Below are 15423 nucleotides of genomic sequence, written 5' to 3'. Positions count from 1 at the left end.
GGTGTTACAACCTTAATGGATTAAGCCACTGATCTGTTAAGTCCTTCCCTCATACTTTCCAAAAAGCTTTTAGGCACCTAGATGATCCATAAAAATCTTTGCTTTATCGTTATGCATGTCCAATGCATGACACACCCTAAGTTAGGTCAAAAGGGAAGGAAATGGGGTTCAAAATCATGTATGGCTTCAAAACAACCTCAAAGTCCAGAGCTATAACATATGTTTCTCAAGGGACCTCAATGATCAATAAAGTTGCCAACTTTATTGGATCGATCCAACCATTCAAACCAACCCAACGTAAAGAAATAAGATTTATAACCTAGATCTAGAGAGATGGAATCATAAAGGTAGGAGCTTGAGGACTTAAAAAAAGTATGGAAAGTGCACAATGAGGTGGAGATGAGTTGCTTGTTGGATCTTTGCACTAAAAGTTTCTTCTTCTTCCTTCAAAGATCACCAAAAACCACTCAAATGAGTTCAAAAGCTTTAACGGGGGCTAGGGTTGATGAGGGAGTATTTTGGAGGTGATGGAGGTTGACGGTGGTCAAACCCTAGTCCCCATATTCCTTAAATAGGGCCCAAAGCCCAAAACTTTGAGTTTTGTGCAACATGAGGCGTCGCGCCGTGACATTTAAAAGGTATCGCGTTGTGGTGATGTGGCATCACCACGCCATGGAAACATATAAACCATGCCGCGGACGGAACAATTTCCAAATTCAAGTCTTCAAAAGTAAAAGAATAATACATTGATAATACGGGTGTTACAAAAGATGAACCACTCTCTACAACTTTAACAGGTTAGTGATCACTTGCATATTCTAAAAGAAAACGGTAATTAAAAAGGAAAACTTGATCTAATTATGTTTCATAATCTGTTTGAAGGACGTTTAATATAGAGTATAAACAATGTTAGTTGAAAGATTCACGGTTGACACTAGATTCATTATATATATATATATATATATATATATATATATATATATATATATATATATATATATATATATATATATATATATATATATATCGACAAGACTGATTAAAGCACCATTATGACAACATCCTAAGTTAATTTTTTTTATTATCTTTTTTTTAGATTGAAAGGTAAGATTGGTTTGTATGTTTTTATATATGCGTTTATGTTGACTCTTCTTGTAGTCGATGTCTTAATGTATCCCGTACGATGTACAAGTCTGGCTTCCTATTTTGTAAGTGACTAGAGGCCTAGAGTATTATCATATTTGGATAAGACCCTTTAGTTATATATGGAGAAAAGGGTCTACCGGTACCAACTTCGATTGATTAAAGCACTGTTATGACAACATCCTATGCCCACTTTTTAATTTTTTAATTTTTTAATTTTTTTTTTCTTTTTGTGCTTTTCTGTAAGATTGGTTTATATGTTTTATATATTGGTTTATGTCGACTTTCCTTGTAGTCGAAGTCATAATGTATCCCGTACGATATGATGTACAAGTCTTGCTTCATATGTTGCAAGTCACTAGCTTCGGTTATATATCATCACTTTATATTCTCTTAGCAAAAAAAATTCCCATCAACCGTGAACATTTTTAGAAGATGGTTTGATGGAAATAACAAGTGCTAACTGAATCGAATTGTGTCGATTTCATTTCTTCATATTGTTGTTGGTGCATGTTTACAAGTGCTAACTGAATCGAATTGAAGTTATGGGGTTCGAAGAGACGTTTACGGCTTATTTGGTGGGGAAGGATCTGATCAACAAGAGCTTTCATTTTGAGTACAATAGGTTCAAAAATGATTTGAACTTTTGCAGGCATCATAGACATAATGAAGCTTCCGTTGATTCTCATGGTGATGATTTCAATCAGACACAATGCCACAGTAAGCTTCCTGTTTCGTTTCTTCTTTTTGGTTTTATTGTATTTCATTATCATGAGCTCTTAAATGACTGCTCCCATGCATAAGAGAAGTGGAAACAAAGATTACGTGTTATTTGATGCGTATGGATAAACAGTTCCTCATGGTTCTTGTGGTACCTTACGGGTGTTTTAGGGTGTGAATGGATGTTCACTGAATTAACAACAAAAGCTACCAAGATGAGTGATTATTTTGGTTTGAGAGTAGGGCAGCTTGTTCATCTTCATTTCTCTCCTGGTATGCGAAGATTCTTAGCAGGCCCGTTTACCTATTTCAAAGATGATCATGAAGCAGCACTCCTACACAAGGGATGGATGCTAATCCAATTTGCTGTTATGAATGCTATCGCCCTGAGGAAGATTCTTAAGAAATATGATAAAGTAAGCTCCCTGGTCACTGAATTACATCGGTGTTCCTTGTTCTTGAATCTTGATTATATATATGTACCATGCACAGGTTCACGAATCTGAAAGCGTTATCAACTTTAAATCCAAACTACAAGCCAAGCACTTGGATATTATGCAATCACCATGGTTGATTGAATTAGTAGCTATGTATATGAATCTTAAAGGTTCAGACAGTTTGATCTCAGATGAGCTTTTTGGTCCACTCTCTTGTGATCTCAACATCTCAAATCAAGGGTCTGCACTGACTTTAACCCTTCTAGGGTCCGAGAAATTGGAATGCAATCTCACGTGTCCTATTTGCTTGGTATGGCCTTAATTAAATGAACGTTAACGCAATTTAATGTTAGATAAAGAGGATCATTTAAATCTTTCTAAAAAAATTATTTAAAAGTTCTTCTTGGTAAGCATATATGATTTCACAGGGTTCAATGGCATAATGGTCAGTACTATACTTGTATTGGTTCAGGACATTGTTTTCCAACCATATGCTTTGAGCTGCGGACACATTTTTTGCAAGTCTTGTGCTTGTTTAGCTGGGCATGCATTGATCATTGAAGGCTTCAAATCCGCAAGCCCTGAGTCCAAATGTCCAGTTTGCCGAGAGGTCAGTACAGTTTCTAACTACATATTGTAAAGTAATATATCTCATTTTTACTTAATTTTAAAGCTAAGTTGATTAGCAAATAGGTTCGATACTTATTCAGATATATATTTTGATCAGCATATCGTTCAAATGCAATAACATCTATAAATGCTGCGACTGAAATTTTAGCATATTAAAAACATGCTGCAGTCTCGATCATCCGAAATTCCCAAATAGAAATTTGTTTTGCTCATCAATCAGCGTACGTGGTGGGAGTAACATTGAATTTTAAACGTCGAACTACTAGTAGTTACTACTCCTTATATCTTGATACCACTCGGGATATATAATTTGTAAACCACAAGCCACGGCTAATGTTTTCCTTTTGTTACTTTGTTTTTGCAGAGTGGTGTGTATGACAAACCAGTTTGCATGTCTGAACTAGGTTGGCTCTTAAAACGAAGGTAATCTCTTTTATTTTGATATTAATTTACAATAGAGCATGGAAGTATTTTTAGCTTGGGTTTAACCATCACCAAGGCCAAGTTGGTTGTGAAGGACGACATTGTAAGCACCCCCGAGGACTAGTGACCCAAGTTTAAATCTCGTCTAAGGCACAAAAATAAGGGTTTGTGACGTGTTAAGGTGTCTTACCATATTGATGTTGGGCATTCAACAAAACAAATTAAGCACTTTAGACAAAACGGTAAATGATTTCGGTAACATGGGTGGAGTAAAACTACTGAAAACCTGCAAACGAAAAAAACTATAAATAACACATATCTAGAATGGTTCGGTCTAATCTGACCTACATTCACTGCCGAACGAGAGAGAGAATATTTTATTATCACCCAGAAAATTACAATTATATAAGGCTAAACCACACCTGTAATCGGATCATTCACTGTCACTCATATTTTTGGCTGCAAAAAATAAGGCTCTATCCAGATGAAACTATCTCACTCGGTGTTTTCTATATGCATGGTGTATCTATGCTCTGTTCTGATTGGTGTATTTCTCTCTCTGCTTCCTTCTTCTATATACACTAAAATAAAATAGGTATGTATGTATGTACACACACCAATTATCGTATGATGGGGGAAAAAAACACATTTCAATACCGTAAATTTAGGAGTAAATTGAGAATTGGTGTTGCATTCAAGATGTCTTCTACTTTATAATATTTTTTTTACCACCAAACCTAACAATCTCTCACTCGGTGGCTTGAACAACTTAGTCTTTCTCTGCCATCCAAAACCTTACAACGTCTCTCTCTCTCTCTCTCTCTCTCTCTCTCTCTCTCTCTCTCTCTCCTCAAACTTATAAAAGGCCAATTAAAGTCATACAAAACTTCAACTTCTCAATGGTAACCACCTTGGTGAACATATCTATTAGGTTCTTCGTTCTAAGGATTTTCTTTAGATTTAGAGTTTCGTCATTAATTAACTCTCAAATGAATTGGCGCCTCATCAAAATGTGTTTCATTCTATTGTGAAACACCATATTCTTTTCCAGGTAAACTGCACTTTGGTTGTCACAGTGCAATACATAATCCTCCTATTGCATTCCAAGTTCCTATAAGAAGTTCTTTCACCATATAAGCTATTTGGTTGCTTCTACAATAGCCATATACTTTGCTTCTATGGTTGAGAGTGTAACACTATTCTTTAACCTAGACATCTAATTGATTGATGTACCTCCGATTGTGAACATGTAACCTATTGTGCTCTTTCCTAAATCCATACATCCACCCAAATCTACATCAGTGAACCCTTCTAAGACGAACCCATTTCTTCTGAAAAATAGGGCAACCTTTGATGTTCCTTTCAGGTAGCGTAACAGCCACTTTCCTCCATCCCAGTGATCTTTTCCTGGATTTGATAAGAACCTACTCACAACTCCCACTACATGAGCAATGTGTGGTCTAGTTCATACCATAACATACAGCAAACTACCAACCACAAATAAGTAGGGAATTTCAGCCATTTGTTCCTTGTCTTCTTCCATTTTTGGGGGATTGCTTCTTTGAGAGTCTCAACTAACTACCCAAATGTGCACTTCTGGCCTTAGCATCTCTCATATTGAACTTTACTAAAACTTTCTTAATGTACGAGATTTGTGAAAGCTGAACCAGTAATAAAAAATTGGTTCGGTTTATTGGGCCAGTTAAAAAACCCGTTAGCTTTCAAAATTGTTCAAAAAATATAATTCAAGTTTAGTCAGCAAAAAAATAACAGTGACCTAAGGTCTTTGTACATAAAATACCATCTAAGTACACGTTTCGTTCAGATTACACATGATGATAATCGACCGGATTTTAATAGTAAAAATAATTAAATGGAAAATAATGAACTATGTGGCTTGGACTGAACAGGGAAATGAATTAGGAAAGTAAATAAGTTTCAAATTTGTTCAAAAACATCATTTAAGTTTATACAATGCAAAAAATACCAGTAAAGTAAGGTCTCTGTACACATAATACCATCCAAGTACACGTTTTGTTCAAATCACATTATATACTAGTTGGTTCAGGCAAGTGCTTTAGGCTAACTTGTACACATAATACCATCCAATGTTTAGAGATTTGATAAAACCTGGTGAGATGTATAGGGTTTTCAAGCCCATAAAAATTTAATGATAATAATTAATATCATTCATGTAAACAATGATGTCAGATTAACTACACCGCTAGGGGAGTCCTTGGCCAATGTAAATCATATAAAGGCAACCAATGTTTAGAGATCTGATAAATATGGTATCCCATTTTATCTACTTTCATAGCTATAATTCCATGCTAGCAACGTAATTCACTAGACCGCCTAGAATAGTCAAGTGTTGTCATCTACTTTGGTCGATAACCCATACATACTTGCTAGTTGTCTGACCTGACCCATCATTTCTAGTCATCAAAGAAAGAGGAGGAATACGACACTCCGCTATCTAAGCTCACACGCTACCCCGTAATGAGACCTGTCTAATGTCCAGCTTATTGGGAACTAAACACCTTTTACAAGTCCTATTGTAACTAATTCAGACTTATGCTAAAGGCAATATGTGTCCAATACATTTCCTAATCCAATAGTACTATCATATTTATACGAGTAGCACATAACATAGATAATACATGTAAACACTTAATGTCGCTTATAAATAATACATTTAATTCAATATTATGTTCATAATAGTAACTACATACTCACCTGACAAAGTGTCTGGTGATTGGCGAATCGAGCAGAGCTTCGCCTTACACCTTTTCCAAAAGACCTAGATGTATATAACACTAAGTGTAGGGTTTCAAAGTACTCCATGGATTATGGCAATGGGCCCCCTTGATGAAATGTAGGTTAAAATCCCAAGACTTGTCTTTTCCCTATAAATAGTCATGTACTATTCATAATTAGGGTTACGAGTGAGGCAAAATGTAGCCGCCAAACATTGTGAGGTTTTTTATGTAGAGTTAGATTCCTTAGTCTATTCTGAAAGTGTAATCTATTCCTCATGTTTTGAATAAATCGAGTGATCATTCGACATATCTTCTTATTTGTGTTTGTTCTTATTTTCCGATCTTGTTCATCAAACCACAATTAAGGTTTTAATCCTAACACTAAGTCTTAGTCTAGTTCCATGATTATTATCCTACGGGTTTATCTTCAATAATCTCAATTAATACTGAGAGTTTTATCAAATAAGGATAAGCCTTGCAAGAAAGTTGGAAAGCAGGACCATTTCGGTGTATAGCCTTTCGGAAATCCAACAACCAAACCAACATGACCATTCTAGAAACCTTTCCCGTAAGTAGATCAATCAGTATAACTACTTGGAATCATTGATAAATCTTAATTATAAGTTCCTAGTGACGACTTATAACTATAATCGTAAATTATACGGAAGCAGAGTAAGTGTAGCTCACTTACAGAGTGGTCTTGATGAAAATCGGGAACTAAGCAGGTATAATACTGACTCGGGAACTTCTAGTCGAAGGTTGAAACTAGCTGAGCACTCAGGGGTGTCGCAGGGCTTCCCTATAGACTAAAACTACGTGACAACAGGCTAAAAGTCGAAGAATATCGAGAGATAAAATTTGTAGGGGTGAGGGACATAGACTAGAGACTGAATGCTATTTATAGGAGAGAGAATTGGCTTGTGCACCGCACACAGACCAGGTGCGTGCCAAGTACTGGTCTGGTTGGCCCTCTCAAAGGTTGACACGTGTTCGAATATGGGTGGGGCTATGTGGCAGCTTCTAGAACGCTCTATGTGTCGCGCGCACGCGTGCCTTTTTTCAGATTTTCAAAATTGTGTATCTTATTCATAAGAGCTCCATTTTTATGTTTTTTATATCCCCGGAAAGCTCTCGACGAGATATACAACTTTCATTTAGACTATGTCGGCTAATTTTGACTTTAATTTTTTCACACAGGTTAAATCCCGTATAAAATGCATAACTTTCTCCTCTGGAGTCCAATTTCGACTGTCCTTATATCGTTGGGATCCTATTAACGAGATATTCAACTCTTGTTCAGATTGTTTCGGCTAATAATCAACCGATCTAAAATTTGATTTATGTGTCCGCACTGATATGAATGAATTTATGAGTTTAGATTTTTCTGTATTATGCTTCGACTTAAAAGTATCTTGCATGCAATTCATAAAGAAAGTCCATATGAATGAATTTATGAGTTTAGTAGTGACCCAAATGTAATCTTGTGATTTGTTCCATGCCTGATCTCCTCCTAAGATCACTCGACATATACCAATCGTGTGTAATTAAGGTTTGATAGGCCGTTGAACTTAATGAGTCTGCCCTGAACCCACAACCAAACAAGGAACAGGACCCAAGGCGGACTCACCATTTCTAAATCGATCGCCTCTGAATTACACATAACCTTGAGGTATACATTAAGTACTTTTAGAGTCATCATAAGCAAATCGTTTGTAATACCTTGTTATGAAATGTGTGGTAAACTCCCAATGAAATAAAATGCATGCCAAATTTTATTGATATACTCTAGTTCATAGAGTTCAGGAAAGTTTGACCTTATAATAGGTCTACGTTTTTGTTAATGTAAGGAAAAACTTTGACGGTGATCTTGGTGGTAGTGCCAACCCCCATGATTTCGGCTGACCGATGCTCGTGTTTGTACGCTGAAGTGAATGATGCAGCGAATTATGACGAGGAGAGCCTTGTCTACTAATCCTCCTTGATTGAGGTTGTAGAAGCCTCATCCATGTCATGGGGAGGGTGTCAATCTTGTTCCTAACTCCGTCTCTGTAGATCTACAGCTTATCGAGGTGTCAGATCATGGAGGCCTCGTCGGGGTGTGGCGACTGGAGGGTGTATTGTAGACCTCGGGCTCTTCGTCAGAGTCTTCTCCTATTTCTTCTTTGTCTTTGCCTTCTTTTTGGTTTCGCTTCCTCCGGATCTTTATCTGAATTGTCTTTGGGTCTTACTCTATTATTTCCTCAGGGTCCTCTCCGGGGCTTTCTTCGTTCTAACCACCATCTTCCTGGGTAGGAGAATAGGGGTCTCCTGGTAGTTGAGCTCTTGCCATGTTGCTTGTGCGAGAATAGGGGTAGAAGAGATAATTAATAGGCGTCTAATCCTATAATTACTTATAGGGGTGATCCTTATCAGTCATGTCTATATCACATAGTGCATACCAGTTATACATAATCTGAGATGGAATAGACCTTCGAATAAATGACTCAACTCTAAGTCCACAACCAAACAAGGAACAGGAAGTAGAGCAATAGTCATAGATTATGAGTCTATAATATCTTTAATTATGTATAACCTTAGCGTATGCACTCAGTCATTATAGACCTACTAATAGGGGTCTTTAGTTTTCACATAAGTTGGTTATAATAGCACAAAATACTCCTATAGTATTTTAAATGTTTGACTTATGTTCTTAATGTTTCTTGGTAGGTAGAGTTGGTAAGGTTTTAGACTTGTTGCAACACCACAACCATTCCCGGGCATATGCTAATAACTTCTGGGTTAGACATAGTTGATCAGGCTATGTCATTCCCAGACCTGACTATACATCCCCAAGTCTACTTGTGTCATTCAACAATCATTACTTTTGTTTTGTCCTAGTATGATGCTGACCTTAGTATGTATGCATGTATGTATACTTTTAACACGAAACTATTTATTTCTAAAAGTATAGTCTTTTGAAAATGTTTAATCAGAGACTTTAGTCCCAATGCATTTATAGTTTGTATATCTTATGTGGTTCGATATACTTAGTTCACTATAAACAATGCTCTGATACCAATCTGTCACACCCCCAAACCAAGGATGGCGGAAACGTCCGGGGGTGGAGGACTTCATGTAAAGTATCACAACAATGAGTATAATAGTGCTCAAAGTAAATACAACCATCATAAATATAATTGAAAAGGTTACACCATAGTATATGTCTACATGTTTCAAAATCAATTACATTATGATGACAAAATAAACTGTTTGACGGTTTAACGTCTCATCCTCAAAGTGCTGATGTTTTCCTGTTTCATTGATTTCCTGAGAATACAAGTAGTTTTGAAAAAGTGTCAACAATTAAGTTGGTGAATTCATAAGAGTTTTGTTTGAGGAAGAAATCATTTTTCTTGTAAAAGCGATAGAGTATGATTTCCAGAAAATCCAATATTTTCTTAGTTAAGTGTGAAATGAATGCTCCTATGTTATGCGATAATGAACCATAGAAAGAACCATAGATTCCTTCTATAATCACTCAGCGTATATAAGTTATATAAAATTTGAGTTAAATAAACCGTTGAATATAATGGGTCTGCCCTAGGTCCACAACCAAACAAGGAACAGGAGATAAGGCGGGCCCACCAATTCTAAGTCGATTTCAATTCAATTTTATATAACTCTAACATGGACACTTAGTAATTATAGCTGAAAACTAACAATTCTAACGATATGTAGTTTTAATATCATAAAAACCATTTTGTGTAGACCTGGTACTTTGTATTTGTACCCCTTTTTGTATAAATCCGGTACTTTGTATTTGTACCCCTTTTTGTATGAACCCGGTACTTTGTATTTGTACCCCTTTTTGTATGAACCCGGTACTTTGTATTTGTACCCCTTTTTGCATGAATCTGGTACTTTGTATGTGTACCTCTTTTTGTATAAAAACCCGGTACTTTATATTTGTACCCCTTTTTGTATAAAAACCTTTTGTAATGTAAATGAACATAAACTATACCTATTATAATTTATCAAAATGTTTGTAATGTATATGCAACCTAACTATACCTATTATAGTTTAGCATGTTTGTTTGTGGTGTATAAGAACCCTTTTCTGTGTAAGTCGAATGTATAGCAAAAATTATAACTATGTTTATCATGCCTTGTTTTGTACTAATGGTAATGGTGGAGGATTATTACAATTCAGTGAGTATTTTCTAATATATATATATATATATATAATTATACCACAACAAGAAACACATGTAAAATATGAAATCCTCAAAGATTAACACTTTGCTCAACAAGTTACAAAGTGTGATGAAAGTTATAAGCTGTTATCTAGATTTTTGACCTTTCTACAATGTTTTAGAAAAATCATAGAAAACTCATACGAAGTCGAAAACTGAATCCGTAAATTCTGAGAGTTCACAAAATCTGTTTAGTTTATTCATAATTTTTATTATGATTTTTAGAAGTCTTTAACTTGTGTTCAAATGTTCATATTCACAGCCTGGTCCGAATTCGTTTATGAAACGATAGGCAGTTTTGTAAAAATCACCATAAATCGTAGGAAAATCGTATGGAGATGTGCAAGTAGTCATTTTAAAGGTATGAACCTGAACTATTTGCATATTAAACAGTTTTGAAACATATTAAGTTCAAGATAGTCAAAACAGTCCATGAATAAGACTCAACTTTTCTGATGAAAGCTGTTGTTTGAGTTTAGTTAAGTTTTTGGTGTTTTAACTTGTATTCCCCCCCTAAAACTTGAAGAAAACATGAAAATGTAGGGGTATGAACTCACATTGAGTGATTTCAGTAGATGGATGATGAAGAAAGGAAGTGTTCAACTCAAGAACACTTAGAAGATTGCTTGAAGATTCGAAGTTCTAACACAAATATGATGAAGTTTGTGTAAGAAACCTATGATTTGAGTAGAAAGGAGTGAAATAATCATATGGAGGATGATAATACTTACCAAAAGTAGAAGAAAAGCTTGGAGAATATCCTTGAATCTAGAAATTTAGAGAGAGAAAGTGAGAGAGAATGAAGTTTGTTCTTTGGTGGAAAATGAGAGAAATGTGAGGAGAGAGGGGAGTTTTCCAGCCTTTGATCAAGGATGTGGCTGGAAAGATGATGGAAAGAGTACAATGAAAGGACTAGGTATGGGTGAATAGTGACTAGGGGTTGGTCATTGAGTGGGTATGGGGTGATTGCTTGTGTCATACACTAAGGCAAAGTCAACACTCCACCAATAATATCCCACCCACTCTTCTTGGATAAGGATTATACCCCAAAAACGTGATTAATTATGAAGTATGGGGTTCTATATGTTAAAATATGATTTTGGGTGAAAATCCCGCGTTAAAATCATGTAAAACGAGCCTAAAATGAAGTCGTAGTCGAAAACCGGATGAAAATTGCCAAATTCCGAAATTCAGGGCCGAAGGTGCGAAGGTTCGGCTCCTTAGGAGCATAGAACCGAAGGTTGATGGGGGAACCAAGAGTAGGGTTCGGCTCCTTAGGCTGTGCATCTCGGACCGAAGGTGAAGGGTTAGACCGAAGGTAGTCCTCTCGGACCGAAGGTGGCCTCTCGGACCGAAGGTTACTTTCGGTTCCTTAGTAGTCTCGGTTCTCAGGAGGTTCGGTTCTCAGGAGGTTCGGTTCCTAAGAAGGTTCGGTTCCTGAAAAGGTTCGGTTCCTAAGAAGGTCCGGCTCCTTAAGGCTGTTTTTCACGTAGACTTCCGTTTTCGAGCTGTTTTCGTCTAATTCGAGGGTCGGGATGCCCCGAGTGATTATAAGAAGTTGAGAGAGATTTTGAGAGAGATTTGGGAGAGATTTGACATACTTGGAGAGATTTGACATACAGAGAGAGATTTGGGAGAGATTTCACATACTTGGAGAGATTTGAGAGAGATTTCACATACTTAGAGAGATTTCTCATTCAGAGAAAGATTTGGGAGAGATTTCACATACTTGGAGAGATTTCTCATTCAGAGAGAGATTTGGGAGAGATTTCACATACTTGGAGAGATTTCTCATTCAGATAGAGATTTGGGAGAGATTTCACATACTTGGAGAGATTTGGGAGAGATTTCACATACTTAGAGAGATTTGGGAGAGATTTGAGGTAGAGAGAGATAGAGTGAAAGAGATTGGGAGAGACTTCTTTTGTGACCTTTTTGAGTGTTTGGCTTCGTAACGCAAGGTTTGGAAACCTCGTTAAGTCTCGTTATGATTGTTATATGCCCCCGAGGGTTAAGGAATAATGTTTTATCGAGTAGTTTCACCACTTGCCCTGATTAGGGTTTAGAATTTCCGAACACGTGAAAACTCTAAGTGATACTTTGTATTAAGATTGCGAGTTGTTCAATAAGAAACATAATGGAAACCCTAATATACAAGGGTTAGATGAGTTGACCGGTTTGACTCGTTGACTTTAGTTGACTTTTACTTGGCCAAAGTTGACGGTTGTCACAGTCATCCTAGCTACCAGGAAACTCTAAGGCACACGCCCACAACATATCTTCCAAGGTTTGGATAGTTCTCCCACTCTATCCGTCCGTTTGTAGACGATTGGCATTACTCAAACACAACTTCATGCCCATTGCTTCCTGCAAATTTTTTCACAATATGGAAGTGAATCGAATGTCCCTATCTGACACGATAGATAATGGTACTCCATGTATCCTGATTATTTCCTCTACATATGTCTCAACCAACTTTTCCATAGACCAATTCTCTCGTGTGGATATGAAATGCGCACTCTTTGTAAGTCGGTCTACTACAACCCAGATCATATTGTGACCTCTCTTTGTGTTTGGAAACTTTGTTATAAAATCCATGGTAACATCATCCCACTTCCCTATCAGTTTCGGTCCAAATCCCTGTATGGCTTTTGATGGTGTGCCTTTACTCTTACACAAGTTACGCATGTTGCAACGTAAGTTGTCACATCGACCTTCATTTTCGGCCATCAATAATAGGATTTTAAGTCTAAATACATTTTGGTGCTACCTAGGTGTATAGAATACATCGTCTTATGAGATTCCTCCATAAGAAGAGCTTGTATACCACCCAACTTTGGTACCCAAATGCGATTCTTTAACTTCTTTAACCCTTGTTTGTCTTCTTCGAATACAAACATCATATATAGACGTTCTTCCTTCTTATCACCGTCTGTCAGAGCCCTAGTCTGAGCTTCCTTGATTTGTTCCACAATCATTCAGATCATTTCGATCTTCAACGATCTAGCTATTTTCCCTTCTGGAATCACATTTCTACTTAAGGCATCGGCTACGATGTTCGCTTTATCTGGTTGGTGAAGTATCTTGCAATCTTAGTCCTTGGGTAGCTCCATCCATCGCCTTTGTCTCATGTTTAATTCTTTCTGAGAAAAGACATATTGAAGGTTTTTATGATCTATATAGAGTTTGCATTTGGTTCTGTAAATATAGTGTCTCCAAATCTTTAGGGAAAAAACCATTGTTGAAAGCTCTAGATTATGCGGATAATTCTGCTCGTGGGGCTTCAATTGTCTCGAGGCGTAAGCTACTACTTTATCCCTTTAGGTAAGGACACATCCCAATCCAATCTTAGAAGTGTAACCAAAAATAGCAAATTCATCAGTTCCTTCTAGTAGGATGAAGATTGGTGCTTGACACAACCTCTTCTTTAATTCACCAAAAGCTTTTCTTGCTTCTCGCTCCAAGTATAGGCAACTCCCTTTTTGGTTAGATCTGTCAATGGAGCTATGATAGAAGAGAAATTTTGGATGAATCTGATGGGTTTTGAGCATTCTAACACTCCTATGGTGTGCATGCAACCCTAGAAACCTTGGATCTATGTTTTCTCTATTATACATGCAAATATTCATTTTCCAAGGTTTCATCCTAACTAGCATGTGATTGGGGGTACATGTAATATAAAAACTAGTAGAATGACATACCTTTCTTGGTGCTTGGATTCCTTAAGACCTTGTGAGCCTAGCACCCTAAATGTGATGCCTCAAATGCTTCACACAACACCACAACTCTTGGAATAACTTGAGAGAAGTACACTTGTGCACAAATTCGGCTAGCCCTCACCCTTATGTCTTAGTTGCCGATTTTGCTCCATATAAGGCTTTTTATATAGTGTGCCACATGTAGGGTTACACCATGTAAACCCTAATGTGCATGGATTTTCATTTCCTCCATTATCCATGGGTTTTAACCTCCATGGAGCACCCAATGAGACTTAGCCCAATCTAGTGAATCATGGATCATGAGCCCACTATATAAGAATGAATGCTTTACATAATCAATCCCCATAAATTTAATTAGTCTCTTTTGATCACAAAATTAATTCCAAATTAATTCTTGATCAATACTAATTAAATAATATGATTTCATATTAATATATTAGAACTTATAATAAATTAACAAATCATAAGTGTCTTTTTCTCATTTTGTCTATCCAATTGTTGCAATGCCATGCAACCCAAATGGACCATGCCAAGTCGGGTCAAGTACATACCAAATATAGTTATCGACTTAGACACCTTATCCAACAGAATCTTCGATAGTAACCCGCCAATCCCATAAAACTACAAATTTCAGTGGGAGTCTTTGGCGTCTCCCATTTCATCACAGCTTCTATCTTTGTTGGGTCAACCATAATGCCTTCCTGGTTAACTATATGACCCAAGAATTGTATCTCCTGTATCCAAAAGTCACACTTGGAGAACTTTGCATAAAGCTTCTCCCTCTTTATGACTTCCAGTACTTCTCAGAGATGTTTACCATGATCTTGCTTGTTTTTTTAAGTAAATCAAGATATCATCAATGAACATTATTACTGATTTATCGAGAAAAGGTTTACAAACCTGATGCATCAAATCCATGAATGCTGTTGGAGAATTTATTAGTTCAAAGGACATAACAAGGAATTCATAGTGTCCATACCTTGTTCTAAAGGTTGTCTTTTCGATGTCTTGCTCTCTTATCTTTAACCAGTGATAGCTTGACCTGAGATCAATCTTGGAGAAGACAGTTTCTCCCTGCAATTGATTGAACAAGTCATATATCATGGGTAAAGGATACCTATTTTTGATCATAGCTTCGTTTAGCTCTCTATAATCAATGCACATTCTCATTATACTATCCTTCTTTACGAACAGTATTGGAGCTCCTCAGGGTGATGAACTAGGTCTTATAAAACCTTTGTCCAATAATTCCTGGAGTTGTTTCATTAACTCTTTCATCTCTGTGGGTGCTAAATGATAAGGTGCTTTCGCAATCGGCGTCGTGTCTAGCAATAAGTCGATTCTGAATTCTACCTGTCTC

The 15423-nt window shown here is 36.7% G+C and overlaps 1 protein-coding gene across 1 annotated transcript in view; it reads left to right on the top strand.

Moving 5' to 3' along the window:
- Positions 1 to 1566: 1566 nt before the first annotated feature.
- The window catches only part of LOC145122615 (putative E3 ubiquitin-protein ligase BAH1-like), a 28163-nt gene continuing 14306 nt past the window's right edge, over positions 1567 to 15423 (top strand). Inside the window, exons 1-5 of the mRNA XM_079058182.1 lie at positions 1567 to 1863; positions 2035 to 2279; positions 2356 to 2610; positions 2773 to 2910; positions 3295 to 3353. Of these exons, the coding sequence (XP_078914308.1) occupies positions 1689 to 1863; positions 2035 to 2279; positions 2356 to 2610; positions 2773 to 2910; positions 3295 to 3353 (872 nt within the window). The 5' untranslated portion in view covers positions 1567 to 1688. The remainder of the gene's footprint in view (positions 1864 to 2034; positions 2280 to 2355; positions 2611 to 2772; positions 2911 to 3294; positions 3354 to 15423) is intronic.

Source organism: Lactuca virosa, chromosome 6, assembly GCF_052849685.1.
Source record: "Lactuca virosa cultivar CGN04683 chromosome 6, Lactuca_virosa_CGN04683_v6, whole genome shotgun sequence".
Classification (NCBI taxonomy): Eukaryota; Viridiplantae; Streptophyta; class Magnoliopsida; order Asterales; family Asteraceae; genus Lactuca; species Lactuca virosa.
The sequence above is the reverse complement of the archived record's forward strand: the minus strand, read 5'-3'. Positions and strand labels throughout refer to the sequence as shown.